The 22,656-nt window shown below is 40.7% G+C and overlaps 1 protein-coding gene across 1 annotated transcript in view; it reads left to right on the top strand.

The window, feature by feature from the left end:
* The window catches only part of Il13ra1 (interleukin 13 receptor subunit alpha 1), a 61,769-nt gene that overhangs the window by 33,362 nt on the left and 5,751 nt on the right, over window positions 1-22,656 (top strand). The window contains exons 7-10 of the mRNA XM_028887322.2: window positions 5,600-5,647; window positions 5,930-6,062; window positions 8,552-8,648; window positions 12,093-12,177. Of these exons, the coding sequence (XP_028743155.1) occupies window positions 5,600-5,647; window positions 5,930-6,062; window positions 8,552-8,648; window positions 12,093-12,177 (363 nt within the window). The remainder of the gene's footprint in view (window positions 1-5,599; window positions 5,648-5,929; window positions 6,063-8,551; window positions 8,649-12,092; window positions 12,178-22,656) is intronic.

Below are 22,656 nucleotides of genomic sequence, written 5' to 3' on the forward strand. Positions count from 1 at the left end.
CATGTAGTCAAATTGGAATGGTCAGTGTTTGTTGGATTACACACATGTCTGCTGTCCAAAAACCAATGTAAGACACACAAATTAAAAGTCTCTGTGGGGCCTTCACCAGAATATGGTGTAACCCTAGGGCATCAGTCCCATTATTTGATTTAAAGTTTTATAGATTCTTGGGAGATTTTGTTTCTTTGCCTATTAAATTTTAAGCGGAGGGGGAGGCTGGTGTGATCGCTCAATGGTTTGCTGCTAAGCCTAATGACCTGTGTTCAGTCTGTAGGATCCACATGGGTAGAAAGAGAGAACCAACTCCTGCAAAGTTTTCCTTTGACCTCCACATGTATGCCATAGCAGTCATACACCTACATGCACATAATATCTAAAAAAACTCTTTTGGGTCCAGATTTAAAATCAGACTACTCTAGGTGTGTATTTCCATAAGGTGGCGCCTCAAGACCACGGAGAGTGGACCATTCACTCTCTTGTTTGCTACCTGCCTGCGTCCTTTGTACATTTGCGTTTTAGAAGTTCTATATTAAAGTGTGTTAGTGGCTTTTAAAGGAGCCTGGTATCTTGCACATGGGTAAAATTTCTGGGTCCGAGATGGAACTCTCAAAAGGCTTTCTAAAATAAGTCAGTGTTGATATTCTCTAACACCACAGGGAGTGCCCAGCTCCACAGCAGAACAGAGTCCTTCAGGGTGTTTGCAGATGGAACTGTGTAGTGATAGGAAGTGATTGTTAGTGTTAGAAATTGTGGCGTCCTCATACGAAAAGCAGTGATTTCTGTATGGGGGAGAAGAGGATGTTTAGTCTGACAACACAGGGAGTATTTTGATCACTCCAGCCTTTACCCTCCCCGGATGCTTCTGTGTGAAATGCTGAGACATGTCCTGCTTCTCTGAACTCATTTAGCCTCTCAGTTATGCCCTACTGTTTAAAACCTGATCACACTTATGCCTCTTGTCTCCACTGAAAGTATACAGCAGGCGTTGGGTAGTGTCGACTTTGTTCTGTTCTTGATACTAACAGCAGCTTCTATGCACCTAATGTTGACTACTTCGTAGGTATATTAGTGAGTACTTTCTGTTAATTCTCTCATTTAGAAATCACACTAAGCACAGGGACCTATGTCCTGTTATTTGAGCACCACCCCATCCCCCTGCTTTTTTTTTTTTTTGAGACAAGTGTTTCTTTGTGTAGCTTTGGAGTCTGTCCTGGAACTCACTCTGTGGACCAGGCTGGCCTTGAACTCACAGAGATCCACCTGGCTCTGTCTCCCAGATGCTGGGATTAAAGGCGTGCACCACCACCACCACCACCACCACCACCACCACCACCACCACCACCGCCTGGCCTTGAGCCCTGTTTTACATTGGGAAAGTTTAGTTACACCTAAGGCCATATTTCTAGTAAAGGATAGAGTAAGGCCATATTTCTAGTAAAGGATAGAGTCACAATTAAGCAAAAGGATCTAGAGAGATGGTCCAGTGGTTAAGAGCACTGGCTGCTTTTCTGGAAGGCTCAGGTTTGATTCTCAGCACCCACATAGTGGCTCAAGACTGGCTGTAACTCCAGTTCCAGGAATTTGATGCCATCTTCTGGCTTCTGCAGGCACCATGTAGCATACATGCAGGCAAAATGCTCATGTGTAAAATAAAAACTGAAAAAGATGGAAGCAAAAGTCTTAACCCCAAGTGTGTGTTTTTAACCACTGGAGATCACTTTACTACTTATCGTAATAGTACTAACTACCATTTATCAACTATCTAGGATATGCTACAAAGATACTCATCTAAGGGCTTCTGATGTAGTAGCTCATAATAACCCATGAAATTAGTATTATTGGAACACACTTTTTTGATAAACTGAGGCTGAAGAAAGATTAAGTAACTTTAACACAGCTTATAAATCAATATGACCTCAGAGGTCAGTCTCTGTGTCTTCAACTTGGACCAAGATTACTTGATACAATGCTATGTACAAATCATCATTAAATAAAGGCTAAGTCTATAGCTCAGAGGAAGAACCCTTGCCTAGCATGCTTGGGGCCCTAGGTTCAATCCCTAGTCCTTAAAAACCACACTAATTAAAGTCTTGTTGAATTTATATATATATGTATAAAACATCTGAACTAAGGAAAACATGTACACGATGGACATTATATACATAGACCGGACTACAGTCTATTTGGAATTACTCTGTTTATGTGTTTGAGTTTAATGCTTTTCTTTAAGCAGATGTTCACCAGCTGCTTCCTCCCTAAAATGTCATCAGCTCCTTGTGTGCTAATTTTGAGCCTTGCTGATTAGCCCCTTCTTTTTCTTTCCGAAAGATTACTTGAGGAGTTGTTTGTTGGGTTTGCAGGCCGGGGGAATGGGTAAACTGGACCGTGAACTCCTACCATCATATGGGGGTGGGTGAGTTATAGTCAGAGGTAGCTTAGAACAGAATCCTGAAATAAGGTAGGAATTGTTTTCTATGCCCACCTCTTCCCTGGAAACAGTCTACTGGGTACTCTGTGCCGTTGATTTCCCCCTTTCAGAGGTAAGAACAGCTGCTGACCCATACATGAGGATTTACAGTGGAACAAGAGCCCAGACTTAATCTACACAGTGATTTGCTGGTTTTGGCATTCGTATGTTTGGGAAATGGTCCAAGAAAGAAGTGACATCAGTCTACAGCTTGATCTCTCAAGTGGCACTTGACACTTGTGATTTCCCAGAAGGCCAGTGGTTCCAGAAATAGGACACTGAGGCCACCTGCTTTTTCTCTGCCTGTGTATGAACTACTGAAATGATAGTCTTTCCTCATTCTGGTGGCCTTCTAGCTCTTCAGAAATGCTGGTATGGACTATGTGGTGAATGGCATTGAGTGCCAAATTAATAGTGGTATATTGTGGTCTTTGTTCCATGTTTAAAAGTTTCTCTGACAGGAGTTGGAGAGATGGCTCAGCGGTCAAGAGTACTGGCTGCTCTTCCAGAGGACTGGGGTTCAATTCCCAACACCCACATGGCGCCTCACAGCTGTCTGTAGCTCTTGTTCCAGGAGATCCAATATCCTCACATAGGCACACGTGTAGGCAAAGCACAAGGGCACACAAAATAAAACTAAACTATTAAAAGTGTTTAAAATGTTTCTTAGACAGAAGTTTGACTATTAAGACTAAGCAACAGATTTTCATGCTTGATTTTTTTTTTTTTACTGTTTTTGAAAAAAATTCAAATTTATTTCTTAGGCTATCAACAAGGGAAACTAGTCTCTCTTAAAAGTTTGTAAAGGAGGGTAAAGAAATGGCTCAGTGATTAAACCCACCTATTGCTCTTGTAGAGGACCTGTGTTCAATTCCCAGCCCCTACATGGTAGAATCAGAACTGTCAGAAACTTCTAGAGAATCCAACACTCTCTTCTGACTTCTGCTGGCTCTGCCCATAGATGGTGCACATACATACACTCAGACAAATATATTAAATAAACAGCTTAATTTTTTTTTGTAATGGAATATAATTCACTCTAGAAAAAAGTACGTAAGTCATGATGTACATGTCAACATTTTTTCATAAGTTACTTTTATTTATTTGGTTTGTTCATTTTGTTTTTGTTTTTAGGAAACAGAGTCTCATGTAACTGGTCTCAAGCTCACTGTGTAGCTGAAGCTGGCCTTGAACTCCTGGCAGTCCTGCCTTTGCCTTCCAAGTGCTGAAATTATAGGCATGTACTTGTCCAAACTGCTTCAGAAATGAATTTTACCTGTATAGCCAACACCGTAGAAGCCCCTTCATTATCTCTTCTAGGTGCTGTACGCCTAAGGGAAACCTGTTATCAAGACTTCCAATCTTCTAGATTTGTTTTGTTGCCACCGTTTAAGCTTTCTCAGGCATGCCAGCCATGACTCTAGTCCCAGCTACTCAGAGGCCTGAGAGGAGAATAGCTTGCCCAGGGGGTTGAGATCAACGTAGGCAATGGAGCAAGTTTCTGTCTCTGTATGTCTCTTTCTCTCTCTCAACCAATCAATTCTTTCTATAAATAGAATTATGGAGAACAGATTTGGACAGCAGCTATGCTCACCATTATAACACCAATGTCAGAACATATTTTTGGGTTTGTCTTCTTTCATTCAACATAAAGTTTACAAGATTTTCCCAATAGTTGTAGGTGGTTAATTCTCATTATATGCATCCCTTTGTGTGACTGTATCACTTTCTACTAATGGATTTTCTCACTGACTTGGCAAGTTTCCAGTTTAAACTATTAGGAATAGAGTTTACAAACATTTGTATACCTGTCTCCTGGTGTGCAAGAGCATAACTCTCTGTGGTCATGCCTCTGTTTATGTGGGGGTGGGGGCTGTCAAAAGGTTATGTATGATTGCCTCTAGTAGAAAATGACAATTTTTCCAAATGTTTGTGCCAATCTACACATTTAACAGAAACTGAGAGTTGCAGGCACCTAGTGACCCATCAACACTTGATATTGTCTAGGAAGTGTGTATATCGTTGTTTCTATTTCATTTGCAGTTCCCTGATGACCAATGAAGCTAAGAACTTTTTCTGCCCGTGTGCATACCTTCTTGTGAATTGCCTCTTTGGGTCATTTTCCAGTTCTCCTATTGAGCTGTCTTTTATTAATATGTAGAGGACAAATGTATTCACAGCCTTTGTTAGAGATTGCATGTTTTCTTCTCTGCATTTCCTGCTTGTTTCCTTAATAGGTTGTGGTTTTCAGTTTTAACACTTTATAAAATATTTATTTATGGTTCATGAGTGCTGCTTAACGTCTTTTCCTCTTTCAAAGTTATGAAGATGGTTCATCTGGTGGCTTGCTATATTTATGTGTTTATATCTGTTCATTTTTTCCTGTTCATTTATGTGTGGTGTGGGCGTGTGTTTGCATGTGTGTGGAGGTTCGAGGTTGACTTTGGGAATCATCCTTTATTGTGCTTCCACTTTATTCATTGAAAATGATACTCTCTCAGTCAAACCTAGAGCTCACTGATATAGATAGTTTCCAGATTGCTAGGGACAATCCTTTTTCTCCATCTTTCTAGAGCTGGAATTATAGGTGGATGCCACACGCACCCAGCCAGTGTTCCATGTGCTCTGCTGATCTGAACTCTAGTCCTTGTGCTCAAATGGTGAGCACTTAACCATTGAGCCATCTACCCAGTCTCTTTGTTCATTTATTGACATCTGCAGCATACTTGAAATTGGTCTCGTGAATAGTGTGAGGTATAGGGAAAGAATTTTTTCTTCCCAGGCATATGTAATATACACAGCACTGCTTAATAAAAAGAGCAGCATTTCTCCACTGTACACATTTCTCTTTTATTTCTTTAAATTTTATGATTTTTATTTATGTGTGGTATGTGTGACTCTGTATGGGTATGTGCATATGAATGAAGGTGCCAGAGGTGTTAGAGTTCCTGGAACTGGAGTTATAGACTGTTGCGGCTTGCCTAACATGGGTATTGGGAACCAAACTTTGGTCTTCTGAGACATCTCTCCAGCCCACATGTTCTTTTCACAGGATGTAAGGAAAGCTTGTTAGAAGTCGCTAAAAGACATAAAACATTTTTTTTTAAATTTTGGAACTCATTTTTTTTCAAGGTTGGAGAAGACAAATGCCAGAATTCAGGATCGGAAAGAAACATGGAGGTCAGTAAATTCAGCTTTTGTTATTTGGGCTTGGACACCAAGTAACTGAGGGTGGGGAAGGTCAGGCACAGTGTAAATTTGAAATGCTCAGTGAAAAGCAAACTGTTTTGTTCTGTGGGTTATTGCCAGTGTTTTTCAGGAGTCAAAGTCAGATAATCTGAATTGTGATCCAAGTTTTAATCACATACAGAATTTTGCCAATTATTATAATTATAATTCAACAGCAGAGCTAAAGGGGATAAGCTGATAATATTTTTTGTGCATTTCTACTTTATATCGAAGGGTACAAGTTGTTTCATACTCCCTGGTGTTCTTCCTGATGCTGTCTACACAGTCAGAGTAAGAGTCAAAACAAACAAGTTATGCTTTGATGACAATCACCTGTGGAGTAATTGGAGCGAAGCGCTGAGTATAGGTAAGAGCACACTGTTAGTACAGTGTAAAACACTGAGGGCTGGAAACTAAGTGGAAGCACAAAATCGATCGCGAAAAGGGGCTGCCATTCTTTCTTGATGCCAGAGAGTATTTACAATGCACATTTTCTTTCCATTTAATTGCTGTCAAATCACCCAGGGTTAATGGACAACCTACAGTTCTTTAGGAGGCCACAATCCACAGGGTGTTATTCTTACCTCTGCCCCATCTCCATCTTTATCGACAACCGGAACAAAATCACAGAAGGCAGGCACCAGCAAATCTTCAGGTTGCACCATGCCAGCGAACTCTCCTGGATGCTAGTTGATAGACTCAGGAGTGACTTGGTGGTGTTTAATAAAGATAATCCTTGTTAGTAGCTATGCTGAGCAGGCCATGCTCAAAAAAGGATGAGAAAGACCTGTTTGAATTGTGGGGTTGAATGCCAGAGAAAATGCATGTGCAGTCTTGGATAGTAGTGCTGGTGTAGTTCCCAGGTCATATGGGTAGTGTTGCTGGGTGGCGCATCAGTGGTCCGTCCCCGTTAGAAGTATGAAGTAGGGCTGAGGACATGGCTCATTTGGTAAAGTGCTTGCTGTGTAAGCATTAGGACCTAAGTTCAATCCTAGCACCACTTCCAAAAAGTTTAGGATGGTGGTACTCACTTGTAATCCCAGTACTCAGGAAGTAGGGGCAGGAGGATTCCTGGGCTTGCTGGCCAGCTAATCTAGCTGAAATTGATGAGCTTCAGGTTTAGTGAGGGACTCTGGCTTTAAAAATAAGGTACAGCGGGCAGTGGTGGTGCAGGCCTTTAATCCCAGCACTCGGGAGGCAGAGGCAGGTGGATCTCTGCGAGTTCAAGGCTAGCCTAGTCTCCAAAGCAGAGTTCCAGGAAAGGCACAAAGCTACACAGAGAAACCCTGTCTCGAAAACAAACAAACAAACAAACAAACAACAAATAAAAAAAAGGTACAAAGCAATAGAGGAAGGCACCTGACATTAACTCTGGTTCCTACTTACTTAAACATTTGCACTTGATGCAAACACACACACACACACACACACACACACACACACACACACACAACCACAGTATGTGGTAACACCTTTCCCAGTCTGTGTGTGGAGTATCACATTGTAAGAGATACAATGACTGACTGGCCCTGTCATTGAAAGGGTAATGAGGATGTTGAAGAACCTCAAAATGGCTATGGAACTGTACATGAAGTAACTTTGAGAAGGCATAGCTGTTGAATTCTTATATTTAAATCATTGCTAGGTGGAAGAGGAATTTGTCTTTTCTTTTGGTGGCCACTAGGGGCAATATAGAACCAAAATGAGACAGCTGTTGAAAGAGTCATCGGAATGGGTTTTTGAAGAATGTCATTCTGTATTCATTGAGAGACTGAACAAGCTGTATGTCAGATATGGTTGTATTAGTTATCTGTTGTTACAGAACAAAGTATACCAACCCTATCTAAGAATGGTGGCTAATAGCTGTAATTCCAGTACTCAAGGGGTCGAGGCAGGGAGATTGGCATGAGTTTGAGGCCAGCCATGGCTGCATGGTGAATCATAAATCAGCCTGGGCTACAGCGTGAGACTCTGTCTCAAGAATAAAATTTAAAAAAAAAACAGAAAAACAAAACAAATTGACACCAAACTTTAATAGCTTACAATAGCAGATAGCTCCCACATGCCAGTTTCTCTAGGTCAGAGACTAGTGTAGTTTAGTTAGCAGCTTCACATGGTTGCATTAGGACTGCTTGACAGAGACTGGAGAGTATCCAGTATCCCACTTCTGGGCATACTGAAGGGGAAGAAAAGAAGAAGAAGAGGTTGCGCAGAGAGACACTGAGGGGAAAGTCGTGTGAAGATGATATGGTACCAGACATAGAGGAGAGGCACTCTTTAGAATCATAGTGGTGGTAGTTGTTAGAATTTATTTAAGTATTCAGTAGTGGGCAGTAGGAAGGTACAATAGTGAGTATTTAAGTAAACAGTAAGAAAAGACAGTCAAGCTGGACAGTGGTGGCGCACGCCTTTTCCTAGCACTTGGGAGGCAGAGGCAGGCAGATCTTTGTGAGTTGAGGCTGGCCTGATCTACAGAACGAGTTCCAGGACAGAGCTGTTACACAGAGAAACCCTGTCTTGAAAAACAACAAAAAAAAAAAAAGGAAAGAAAGGACAGTCATTGTTAATAGAATTAATAGATATGGAGTTTTTTTTTATTTAATACTGTCTAAAACAATTTAGGATGCCCTGGTTGCAAACAACCCTTAAGGTCTTTACTCATCTAGAAAGCTCAGGCACCAGAGCAGGATAATTATTCAAACTATTATAAGATAATTGAAGAATTTGAGGAAAATGGTTTGAGGCATAGGAAAGAAATATCTGCTCTTACTAGCAAATAGAATTGTCGCCTGCTTCATTACGAAAAAGAGCTTGTAGATCTCATGTCTTCGTGCTTTCTTTCTTTTTATTGCATAGGTAAGGAGCCGAACTCCACATTCTACATAACCATGTTACTCATCATTCCAGTCATTGTTGCAGGGGCAATCACTGTCCTCCTTCTTTACCTGAAAAGGTAAGTCACCTGCCCAGGCAGGTTTGACAGTTCCTGCTAGCCTGGGTGCTATGCTTATTACTCTTTATGCTGGGGGGTTGTTTGCTTCATATTTTTTGCACAATTGCAATCATGCGTGACTTTTGCCAAAATGACAGGCAAATCATTGTGCCCATTTTCGTAGTGAAGGAAACTCATCAAGTGAATTTCCCACAGCACTGCTCTGGCATGGCCCCAACACCTCCAGCAGCCTTGAGGCAGGGGGAAGGGCTTGGATTTGCCTCTTCTGAATGTGCCTCCACATGGGAGGCCTTGCCTTCTTGTGGGGAGGAGTGGGGGGGGGTGTTGGGAGGGGGAGGCTGGGGGCACTGGAGGAGGGAAGAGGGGGATTTTCGATTAGTGTGTAAAATGAATGGAAAAATTTTCTTAATAAAAAAGGAGGGAAAAAAAGCATTGCTAAATAGTCCCTGTGCTATGTACATTGACTCTTTTCAGTACCTGATTTATCCAGTTAGTAGACAACTCTTGGAATGAGCTTTTAGAAATAGGGGATTAAGGGGGCTAACAAGACATCTCATTGGGTAAAGGCACTTACCGAACAAGCTTGGTGATGTAAGTTTGACCCCTGGGACCCATATAAATGTTTGAGGAAAGAACCATTTCTACAACGTTGTCCTCTGACTTTATATGTGCACAGTGGCATGTTCACACATGTGTGTTCCCCCCAGACCTCATGCACAATTAAAAATCAAAAGAAGCTGGGTCCAGGAGTGGAGCTCAGTGGTAGGACATGCAGTTAGCATGTCCAAGACTCTGGTTCAATTTCCAGCACCAACAAAAAAAAAAGAAAATAAGAAGCGGAATCTATTGCTAATAAAACGGCTTATCAAGTGTTAGTGCAAAGCATGCTGCTACTTGATGCCACGGGAAAGAAAACTCTGCCAGATTATCCCTAACATATGCTATTCATTCCTTAAGAGTGCTTTTATTGCTGAGCATGGTGGTGCACACCTGTAATCCCAACACTTGGGAGGTGGGTGAACGGAGAAGCAGGAGTTTAAGTATTCTTAGCTACACACTGAACTCAAGGCCAGCATCAGCTCTGTGAGATCCTGTGTTAAAAAAGAGAAAGGATGTTTTTTTTCTCTTTACCAGTATAGAGGTGGTTGCTGCTCTTATAGTTAATACTCAAGATTGGAATGAAAGTATTGATCTGGGCCCAGAACCAAAACTTTAGCCTTATTTCAACATTATATGTTAGATATCCATTTATATGCTAGCTACTATTCAAAGTGCCAGGTTTATGGCAGTGAATAGAACATAGGCCATATCTATATTTCTATAGTGGATAGTACACATACATAGTAGCAAATCAGGTCGGCAGGAGGTAGAGGTAGGCAGTGATAGGAGACTCATTTCAATAAGGTGACCAGTGACATCCTCTCCAAGAAGATGATCATTTAATGAGAGACTCATAAAATAAAGGCATGAGCCATTCAAATATTTGTCCAGACCAAGGGAAAAACAAGTACCAAGACTCAGGGCCTGAAATGAAACTTGTCATGTGTGGCTGGAAGAGACAGGGTGGGGAGAGTGGCCAGAGATGAGGCTGGAGAAGCTTTCAGATAGGACCAGGTAGGTATGGTAAGAGACCTTGGAATACCCTAAGTAGAGGATTTGTGTGGTCTGATGTACTGTTATGTATAGGATCATGTCACTATTAAAGACTTTGTTTGGGCAAGAGTAAAAGCAGGTATGTTAGATAGAGGGCATTAATGTCTGGAAGGAAGCATGAAAGAACAGTTTGTATTTTTTTGTTTTTTTGTGTTTTTTTGTTGTTGTTTGTTATTTTTTTTGTTTTGAGACAGGTTCTTACTATGTTGCCTTGGCTGGCCTGGAATTGTTTTTGTAGATCAGACTGGCTTTGAACTCACAGACATCCATTTGTCTCTGTCTCCTGAGTGCTGGGGTTAAAGACATATTGAAAGCGATCTGTACTAGAGGTTTAGGCACAGAGGAAGAAATGGTTAGAGCAGTGTGGGATATATTTTGAACGCCCAAATTAACAAGAATTGATGATGGCTGATAACTTATGAGGTATTAGGGAATGAGGGAAATTAAACATTCCAGAGTTTGGCCTTGAACAGCTGAGTGTCAGTGACATTTCTCAAGATAGGAAAAAACTATGAGGAGAGCTACCTTTGAGAGAAAGGGGAGGATTTCAGTTTTTAAGTCATTGTTAGAGATGCCTAGTAAGTATCCAAGTAGATGTGAACAGTAGACAGAAGTATACATGGACCTGGACTTTAAGGAAGAGCTCTAAGGTAGAGATGACATTTGGGGAGTCATGTCATGGAATAGGTTTAAACTGACTAAAGCAAGCACTTAGACGGAGATTCAGGAAGACATAGGACAAAACCATAGGGTACACCTGGAGACACACCCTGAGAGGTGAGGCAGGCCCACAAGAAAAAGAGGAGAGGAGGGGCCTGAGGATGTGCCTAGGCAGCGGCCCACTTGTCTGGCATGTGTATCACTAGGATTGAAAAATTGGGAGCGGTAAAAAATGATCAGATTTTGGCTGTGTGAAGTGGTGCATGCCTGTAATCCTAGCACTTGGGAGGTAGAGACAAAAGAATCAGGAGGTCAAGGCCAGCCTGAGCTGTATATCAAGTTTGTGGACAGCTTGAGCAACATGAGATGCTGTTTAAAGGCAAAAACCAACCAGGCAAACAAACAAAAAATAGCAACAAAAAACAAGAGATTTTTTTCACAGTGCTGAGCATTGAACCTAAGCTCTTGCATGTGCTGTAAGCAAGCACTCTAACCACTAAGACATACCCCCAACCCACTTCTTATTAAGACAGGCTCTAAGTTACTTAGACTGGCCTTAAACTTACGCTATAGCTCAGGCAGGATTTGAACTTAACGACCGACCCTCCTGACTCAAGCTCCTGAGTAGCTGAGGTTACAGGTCTGTGCCATTAGACTAATATATATACACTCTCAAAATTATAAAAAGAAAACTTCTTATCTGTTGAAATTCTGCCCCATTATTTTATTTTAATTTTGAGACAGGACCTCACAATGTAGCCATGGCTGGTCTGGAAATCTCTATGTAGACCAGGCTGGCCTTGAACTCACAGAGATCCACCCACTTCTGCCTTCTGAGTGCTGGGATTAAAGATGGGTATCACCATGCCCAGCCCTCATTATTTTTAAGCGATATAAGTAATTTAAGTTGGTGCCTTATTTCCTCTGTGCAGATTTGGTACTCTTAGGACACTGATTTCCCATAGCCATTTAAACATGTTTTTCACAATTCCCTCATTACTAAAGGTGGCTTACTAAAAGTGACTTGTGTACTGTGACTCTTGCATGCCTATTTTTTATATAGCTGTCTTTTAGGTGAGAGACTCATGCACTAGAAGGTCTGATCCAAAAAAAAAATCTCTTTTCTTAAAGGCTCAAGATCATTATATTTCCTCCAATTCCTGATCCTGGCAAGATTTTTAAAGAAATGTTTGGAGACCAGAATGATGACACCCTGGTAAGCACTGCCTCCATGGGGGATTGTAATAGGGTATGAAATTTGGAAAACATATGGCATACATAATGTGAAATTGATTATTCCAACCATTTTAAGTATATAGTTCAGTACCCTCCAACACATTTTCTGTGTTTTATAACCACCATCAGTATCTACTTCTAGATCTTGCTCATCATCCTCGGTGGAAACTCACCAAACGCTAACTTCTTGTTCTCTTATCCTTTCCCCCCCAGCAACTACTATTCTGTGTTCTGCTCTGTGTATCTGTCTATTCTAGGTTATCTCATATATGTGGAATCATGCAATATTTGTCTCACTGAGTTTGGTTTGTTTTATTTAGCATCATGTTTTCAAGGTTTAACATTTTGTATCATGTATCAGAATTCTTCAGATTGGTCATTGTATGTATGCATGCTTTTGTTGGGGGAGTTGCACATGTTGAGGCCAGAGGAGGATTTTGGGAGGGGGGCTTACTCTATCAATCTCTGCCTTATTCCTTTGCAAAAGGGATCACCACTGAACCTGAAGTGAGGCTGGTGGGCAACAGGTGATCCCCCTGTCTCTGCCCTCCACAGCACTGGGGTTACACGCATCAGCAGCCATGCCCATTTTTTTTAAATGGATGTTTATATTTCAAACTCAGATCCTCATGTTTACTCAGCAAATGGTCTCATCTAATGAGCCACCTCCCCAGACCAAACTTGGTTATTTTAGACTACACGTGATCTAAATGATGAAAGAGTTGATTTAAAATATTGGATATCTGGCCAAGCATACAAGCTAAGAAATTTTCAGAACACCCTGTCTGTCTCAGGTCGCTGGACTCTGTTGTCTTTTTGAGGAATGAGGTCTAAACACACAGGAGGAAGAGCCTTCTTTGGAAAACTAACCTAATGGGCAGCCTTCAACTTTTAGATACTTTTTAAATGTTGATGAGGTAAATATAGATAGGGTTAATAGTTACGATGTACTTGATTCATACAGTTTCATTAGAAAGCTGTACCCTAAGCACATAGAAAGAGAACAGACCCACCCCAACTGTTGGTTTCCTGCAGACTTTCATGCTACACCCTATGGGTGGAGACTTAAGACATGGGAACACAAGAGTTTGAGGTTTCTGTGATAAATGCATTTACTCTAATGAGATAATGAAGAACATGTATGAAATAAATATTAATAGCACTGTAGATAGCTTAAATTAGTAATAACAGGCATAGGGCAGTTCATTTAGAGAAGCACTGTAGTGTACTAGATAATAGCCTGGGTTCTGGAGTCACAATGTCTGGATTCAGATATCCACTGTGTCATTTACTGTCTTTTTGACCTTAGGTCACTTGCTTAGCCTTTCTGTAACTTGGTTTTCCCATTTATAAAGTGGTAGTCGGAGTATCACCTGTCTCATGTGGATTAAATCCGTATAGAGCACAATAACAATAAAAACTAGTTAGCATGCCTCACACTTTAGACATGCTTAATGCATGTTAGCAACGAGTAGTGCTTTTGACAATAATATGAATTTATTGTTGGCTCTCATAATAACAGATTACTCATACTGGCAATGATGCTATTCGGCTAGGGACAGGAAGTAGGGAGGCTGACAGGCTATCAGAGAAGGATTCTTGTGGAGCACTTTAATTTTTAAAAGGAGATCACTTTTGTAGAGAGTGGTAATGCCCAGGCCAGGGTACCGCTGAGGAGGTAGGTCCAGCAGTCTACAAGAGAGATTGTATAGCATAGGTAAGGTTAGTGTGGCAACTAGTGGTCCTTTAGCTCTAGTTGAATCATAGTCAACTAGTATTCTAGTAAGAAGCACAGGTTCCTGGGCTCTGTCTCCAGAAGTTCTGGCAACAAGTTGGGAGCGAATCCTACAAATCTGCATATTTGAAAAGAGGCAGTAGGTGATTCCTGTCCTGGTAAAACAACCTGTATACCATATTGTTCTTCATTTCAACAACTACTCTAATAGATGCTGCAAGCAGTTATTGAGCATCTACTGTATGTCAGGGAGGGCAGTGAGTGCTTGGCCTATGTTACCTTATTGAATCCTCAGAACCACCCTATGGTGTAGGTGTTTGTGATGGTTTGTGCTGTCGACCTAATGGAATCTAGGATCACCTGAGAGATAGGTCTTTGGACATGCCTATGGGGTATTATCGTGACTATATTAATTGATTCGAGAAGGCTCGTTTTAACTGTGGATGAGACCATTTCCTAGGCAGTGGATCCTGGACTGTATAAGGTAGAGAAAGCAAGCTGAGCATTAGCATGCATTTATCTGTTTCTGTTTGCAGATGTGAGGTGATGAGCTGCTTCAAGCTCCTATTGCCTTGATTTCTCTGCTATGATGGACTGTACTTTGAGCTGTGAGCTAGAATAACACTTTCTCCATCAAGTTGCTTTTGTGTGGAGAATTTTATCACAGCAGTGAGAAAGCAATTAGACAGTACTGTTAGTATCATTTTTCCAGATGAGGAACTAGAGACTCACTGAGGTCTAGAAACTTGGCTATAGTCACACAGCTGGTTGGAAGGGAGATTCTAGAGGTCCCTTGCTTTTTCTCCCTGTGCTTCATTACTTCCTGTATGATAGAATGCTTGTCCTCGAGTACCTCATTGCCTTCTACAAGTTGGTTTGACAGGAGAGGAGTTAGGAGAAAAAGACTCGGGATCGTATTATGAATAGCATGCAGTGAGAAGGTATCAGGTATGAGGAACAATCATTCTCATCCTACGGGGATGGATTAGAGAAAGGAAGTACACGCATGGCATCAAACTGGAAGGAGGCCTGCTTTGCAACAGTGGGTGTTTTGGTTTGCCCTGTGTGACCTGCTTACAGTCCTTCCATTTGGAATAGTAGCAGAGCATGCACTCTCCCATTCACCCCCACTCCGCCATTTCTAGTTCCACTGTGCTGTCACACATTGGCCTCAATGCCAGGTCGTGGAAAGACATTTGAGTTTGCTCCTCTTCTCAGAAAAATGGAGACTAGCTAAAATGCCACAGTGCAAATGCCCAGTGTCTGTGGGCAAACACCAAATGCACAGCACATGCCAACCAAAGCATTGATGAGTCATGTGGTAGTTCGAATGAAAATGGTCTCTATAGGCTCATATGTTTGAATGCTCAGTCCCTAGATGGTGGAACTGTTTGAGAGGGATTATGAGGTGTGGCCTTGTTGTGGAGGTTGTATTTGGGTTTCCCAGGCCCACACCAGGCTCAGTTAACTTTGCCTCATGCTTGTGATATGAGCTTTTGGCTACTGCTCCAGTGCCGAGCCTGCCTACCTGTCTGCTGCCGTGCTCCCCCCCCATGATGGTCAATGACTCTAACCCTCTGGAACTGTAAGCCTCCTCTAAACTCTTTCTTCTGTGAGTTGCTTTGGTCATGGTGTCTCTTTGCAGCAATAGAAAAGCCACTAAGACACGGTATAAACTAATGCATTTCTAAAAAGAAACAGTATCTGGTTCTTAACAAGTCGGTAAGAAAGTGGCACTTGTCATGTAGTGCTAGTGGCCCTACATACAGGTTGAGTGTCCCTTGTCTAAAGTACTTGAGAACAAAAATATTTTTTCAGGCTTTGGAATATTACATAGACTTTACTGTTTGATATGAAAATCGGAAATCCAAACTTCAGAACTTTTTATTGACAGGATCTCACTATGTAGCCTTGACTAGCCTGGAACTCTCTAGGTAGACCAGGCTAGCCTTGAACTCATGGAGATCTATCTGCCCTACTTCCTTAGTGTTAGGATTAAAGGCATATAACACCACACCCAGACAAAATCCAGAAACTTTAAAGCATCATATCACTGTGCAAACAGTTTCAGGTTTTGGCACATTTCAGAATTTGGGTTTTTGGATCAGGGGTGTTTAACCTGTGTGTCCTTTCTTGACAACAACAATATAATAAGCACCTTTGCTTACATAAATTATGCTCTTAGAAATACATACATAATACAGGGAATAACCAAACAATATCACAAGAATGACCCATGCATCATTTTGTTCTAATATGAAAACCTAGAACCCAGTGAGTTGCCAACAATTAAGAATTGATTTTATTTTCTAGAACAAAAATATACTATAAGGAAAACAGTAAGAGAATTAGTAGATAAATTGAGGGAATTAACATATAAATAATGACTTATTAAAATTTAACAGATAAATGAGAAGCAAAATTAATGAAATAATAGAATTTCCAATGAGCAGATGAAATATTTGATTCTCATGTATGGCTGCCCAAGTGTCAGAAAAGTTTGATAAAGCATCTAAAGTGAACTGGGAGTGTATCCTGTCTAAGGATAATGAAAAGTTAACAGCTTTCAGGCAGAAGAACAGTTTACTTATAAACTAAGATGGCCGCAGTCAGGCTTTCTACCTACAGACAGATATGGAATAACATCTTTATTTTTTTAAAAAGTTAAGTTTCAAAGAATAGTATCTCAAAAGAAAAGAAGAAAGAAAATCCCACTTATCAAAGTACAAAACAAATTATAAATATCTAGTAAATCACAATCCTAGTTTTTAGAGAACTATATTAGATAAACATAGAACAATGAGTGGAAGGAACTGGGTCAGAGGGATTATGGGTAGCTGATATTCTCTGTCTATCTCCCTGAAATTTTCAAATTGCCTATAATAAGCATGTATTACTTTTACAATGAAAGAAACCATGTACAAGCCATTAATGAGGAGGAAGGCTATTGTAGTCATCCAGGTTTGGGAGATAATGGAGACTTGGACTTCCATGCTGGCAGAGGAGACTGATAATAGGACACATTATTAAAGGAATGCACTCTGACTTGGTGACTCTGTGTGGGTGATGAAAGGTAGGGAGAATAGAAAATAATTGTAAGTTTTCAGTTCTGGGTGATAGAGTGAATGATAGCAACACTGACGGCAAAAATCAGATCAATTATCGTTTTCAGAGACAAGAAAATTGCCGGGGATTTTTCAATTTGCTGTCTAGAGGATAATATGTTGTTTTTGTCCCGATGAGTCAGATAATTCTGTAATTTCGTGAGCTAGATACATTGACAAGATGGACTACTGAAAGCGTGTACATTTTCACCCATGATGGCTGCAGATCATTAAACAAAATCAGGTTTTTCAGACTAAAAGTATAATAAAATAATGCCACATATGGGCAAGGGTCAGGGAACAATTTTCTGTCTGCTTTTAAGCAAATAACTAATCTGCTTTTCTAAAAAAACTATGGGTATGTTGGGGGAGGATGTACATGTGGCAGTTGGACAACTTTGGGAAGTTAGTTCTCTCCTTTTAGTATTATGTGGGTTCTAGGGGTTGAACTCAGGTCTCTGGGCTTGAGTAGCGAGAGCCAGCACCCCCTGAGCCCATCTCATAGGCCCCATAGTCTGCTTTCTTTACACAGAAGTAGTCTTCACAAAGTGATGTATGTGCAATAGAAACACAGAATAAACATGATTTTAGATGCTGTCTGATGAGACACATGTTTATATGCCCAATTCTTGCCTTTAATTACAAATTTCCAAAATCCTAGATTCTCTTTTTTAACACCCTGACTTTAGAGATGGGGACTTTGGGGGGCACCGAGACATCTCCAAAGGTAGCGGAGTGACTAGTAAACCTGGATGAGACCCAAGTATCCCAAAGATGTCAACCCTAATCTGAAGAAAGAAGCCATATGATTTTTAAACACTCATTACTTCCACATCGATAATGCTGCTTTAAAAACGTATTTAGATGTGGCCACAAATCAATCTTCAGTGTAGTTTTCCTTAAGGTTTCTAGTGTTTTCATGTTGTTTTGTTCGTCACCGTAGTAACAGTTTGGCCAACAGTGCTTCCTGTTGCTTTGCTATTAGCCTTTTCCATGTGACTAATTGGGCTGCTGGCCACATTCGGGCGTAGGGGAGGGGACTGCAGAGGGAATTGTTTCTCTTCTGAATCTGTGTTGCTTGTATCTATTAAAAAGAAAAAAAATCACACTGTTCTTCCCATACTTCTCGGCAGGCAACTGTGCTGTGCCAGTTTTCCATGCCCAATCACAAGGTAGCTTTTAAACTTCCAAATGTTTAATTTTTTTTTTTTACTTCAGTATATGCCTTTTAAAAAACAAAGGATGCTTTCCTCTACAGCCAAGACAGCATCATGGTGCTTTAAAGATTAAGAATTCCTAATATGATCTAAGGCTCAGGCCCTGCTCGGATTTTTCCAGTTGTCCCATTTGTTTAGAGATCGATAGCATCCAATTATCCCACCTTTAGTGAGGCTAAGAATGACCACTGTATTTAAGATGAGAACAGCATACCCCCTCAGTTTACCTACATCCCCCCACTCTGCCCCTGCATCCCCGACCTGTGCCATTGGAGATACTTTGTTGAGTATTGTGCAGCACCCTGCCAAACCTTCACCTAATGCTTTTTACACCGGCAGATATTGTTGCCTTACTCAACCTTTAGGTGTTGTTAAAGGGCAGTTTCCGCATTTTGTCCTTTCAGCTACGTGCATAAATCTGCACCTTTCTGTAAAGCATTGCTTTTTGGTTGTCTACTAGTCTCTTGGGCTGTTCTGAAACTCAATTCCTGCTAAAAAAGGTAGAATGCATGCTTATTTCTTTCCTTTATTGGTTTATAAAATGAGGAGTTGGGTTAATAGCCACCACAAATGGTTTCAAATTAGCCCCTTTTATGACACATTCACAGTGCTCTTAGGTGTGGGGATCTCCAATTTGTACTGTTCAGCCTTTTTTTTTTTTACGATTGCTCTGAAGAAGACTGGAGCATGAAATAGGTTCATTTGTGTCCAAGAGACCAGTGTTTTTATATGGTGCTTAGATGCTTAGAAACTTACTTCACTTCGCTAGACACTGTGGGAAACACGGTAATCAAACTTGAAAATAATGGTAAATTGAGACTTGATGTTCCATAATGCTCCCGAATTTATTGCTTGACAATACAAAAACCAATGATGTTTTTCCTCTTTGACCACTATTCTATTGTTGATGGCCTGTTTCTTTTATTTTAAATGGCAGATTAAGGATTGAATTGTGGACTGATAATTTTATGGGTTTTAAAATTGGGCTGGCATAAAATTCATAAAATTGAATACTAGATGAAAGCCTTTGTGTTCATTCTTTCTCCTTTATGTGGGCATATTACATGCTGTGCTAAGAGAAAGGCCATGGTGCTGATAAGGGGTTAAAAAAGAGAGTATAGAATATATCCTGTATTATAGTCACCCCATGTATTCTGTATTGCAGTTAGCCCCCTACAGCCTCCCACACTCCTTCCCATCTCAATCAGCTCCGCTCCCTCCTTTCCCCATCATCCCCTTTCCTGGATTCATGTTTTGGGTTTGTTTTGTGACCTATTTAGATTAACCAGGGCCATCTGTGTGACCACTGGATTGGGACCATACATTGGAGCATGATAGGGCGACCAGTGAGTGTCCAGTTAAAAATCAACGACTCTCCCCCTCTCCATGAATCTATCAGTAGGAAATAGTAAGCAGTGGGAGGGCTAAGAACTCCTGAGTCCTTCCTTCATATATACATGTATGAAATTGTCAAAGAATAAAATTAGTCAGTAAAACATTTTAAGAGTATTAGGGCTGGAGAGATGCTCATAGATTAAGAGCACTTGTTGCTCTTTCAGAGGACCTGGATTTGGTTCCCAGCACCCACATGGCATAATCTCACAACTTTCTGAAACTCCAGTTCCAGGGGGACCCAATGTCCTCTTCTGGCCTCTACAGGCACCAGACACATATATGGTGCACGCAACATATAGGCAAGCAAACAGACATATAAAATTAAAATGAATCTAATTTTTTTAAAAGAGCTATCCAAGTTTTTTGGAATAAAAAAGTCAATTGAAAAGATTGTCCCTACAGATTGTTTGTGATCCAGTATCACTTTATTGAAACAGTTTTTTTAATGTTTTAGGGTGTGTGTGTGTGTGTGTGTGTGTGTGTGTGTGTGTGTGTGTGTGTGTGACACAGGATCTCTTCTCAGCCCAGGCTGCCTTTCAACTCCCTATATAGCCCAGGGTGGCCTAGAATTCCTAGCAATCATCCTGCCTCAGTCCCCTGAGCATTGAGATTATAGTTATGAGCCATCATAGTGACTTCCAAATTGCTTTTGTTCTTATCCAACACAGCACTGTGTATGTATATATTTTAGGAAGCTTCTACAGTAGTAGGTTATGAGCCTTTCTGAACGTCTATAGTGTTAATTTCCCGCCATGTACTCCTTCCTTTAGCCTGTTTTCCCACCCCCTACCCACAGTAACCCTTCCTGTCCCATTATTAATTTTAAACCCTTTATACTAGTGCATTCTGTCACCTTTCCCTTTAATGTCATTTCCCATGGGTGGTTAGTAATTTCCTGACTTTTATGGGTATTCCAAATGAAACACACATATGTGAAGTTGCAAAGCTAACATCCACAGATGAGAGAAAACATGTGATGTGGGTCTTTCTGGGTCTGGACTACCAATGCTCAAGGATCATTGTGGAGGAGGGGGCAGAAAGATTGCAAGAGCTGATGACGGGTGATCAAAAGGAAACTGTCTTCCAGACACAGCAGGGCAGCTGCCCACACGAACTCACGGTGCATGTGACAGTGAGTGTAAGAAATTCTTTAAAAACAAAAGCCCCCAAAGCAACACCCCCCACACACACGTCCTGCTTTGACTATCTTAATGTGTTCATACCTTATCTTCTGGTATAAAATATTGTTAAAGAATCTTACAGTATAATATTATTTCCATATTAAAATATTTGAGTTTCCCTCCCTGGATTTTCAAAATATTTCCCCCACAAAATTCAGAACCATTCTTTTTATTTATTTATTTATTTTTTATTTTACAACACCATTCAGTTCCACATAATGGCCACAGATTCCCATGCTCTCCCTCCCTCCCCCCCCCGCCCCCCGCCCCTGATATTTGTCATTCTGGGTTGATTTTTCCCAGGTACAGGTTGAACACCTCTAAACTAAAAATCTAAAATCTAGAATGCTGGAAAATCTGAACTGATATGAGGGCCAATATGATGCCACAAATGGAAAATTCTACTTCCTAGAACTGTGTTTTATGCACAAAACTTTAATGTGCCATGTAACATTATCTTGAGTTATGACTATTTAGTATATGTAAAATATGAAGGAATTTGAGTTAAGACTTGGGTCTCATCCACAGTATATCCCAATTTTGAAAACCTTTCCCAAACTCCAAGCACTTTGATTCTCAAGCATTTTGTATGAGGGTCTCTAACCTCTTCCACTCTTGTTCTTTGTCTTCTGTATCTGCCACACCCTCCTTGATAATTGTATAAATCCCCCATCTCACCCTCCATTGCTCTGAAAACATTATCTAATGACTGGTTGTGTTTACTCACTCATGTTCCCTCTAGCTTAGTCTTCATTTCTGAAATGAAATTATTATTTTCCGTTATTTCTAATTCCTTACTGAGTTTTCTCATCTAATTTCTGAATTCCCTCTTGTTCTGAATTTTTATACATTCTTTCACGGGATTTATAATTTCTTATTCTGTGTAAATTTTTCTTCATAAAATTTTTGAAATATTAGGGTATAGTTTTCATGGGCATATTTCTGACAACTTTTAATTCTGTGAGGATATTATTCTGTTGTTCATTTTTATGTGAAATTCGTTTCCTAAACTTAAAGAAAGAGGCTTCACTTGGGTCCGTTTTCCTAATTTCCTGACTATACAGCCCCCTCTTGTATTGCTTTGAGAAATTTTGGAAGTTAGAATGAGTGCCTTTTGAAGTCTTGCCTCCTTTTCTGTCTCGGCAGTGGTGCGAGTCATTCTCACTGAGCAGCCCCGAGTTGCCTGCTCCTGACTGCAGCCTTGAACCTCCACTTTTCCTTCGACCTCTGCTTTCCACGTGCTGGGATGCCAGGCATGTGCCGCGACACCTGGCCTTTTCTCCTTTTTATAGCTTCTTCCTCCATCCCTTCTTCCCTCCCCTCCATCTCTAGATTTATCTGGATTGTCTTTCTTTTTAGCCATTTCTTTGCCCTGCCCTGCCAATCAGTTGGAGTCTATTCCCATAGTCTCTTCCCAGAGTGCAACTTCTGTCTTGATCATGGACTTGTTGTGAGTTAGCAGACTCTTTCCATGTTCTGAAATTAGCTCACTGATGTTTGAGTTCCCACCGACTTCTCAGATCTCTTGGATACCACGTTGAGTCTTGCCGTTTATCATTTTTGTCTCAACCATCACTTGTTTGTCCCCATCAACCCATATTTGGGTTTATGATGAATTCTTTTTCATCTAGGTTAGCTGTAAAGTTGGTTAGTGAATTTTATTTGTTTGTTTTTGCATTCCTATTTACTCTGCTTGTCTTTCCTACTTCTTTTTTAAATGATTGCATTTGGAGAGAGACAAATACCATACCATGCTGCCACAAACCACCTTCCTGCCATCATATCTCTGTAAACTACAAACTATGAGCCAAATCCTGCCAACTGCCA

The sequence above is a fragment of the Peromyscus leucopus genome, chromosome X, assembly GCF_004664715.2.
Source record: "Peromyscus leucopus breed LL Stock chromosome X, UCI_PerLeu_2.1, whole genome shotgun sequence".
Classification (NCBI taxonomy): Eukaryota; Metazoa; Chordata; class Mammalia; order Rodentia; family Cricetidae; genus Peromyscus; species Peromyscus leucopus.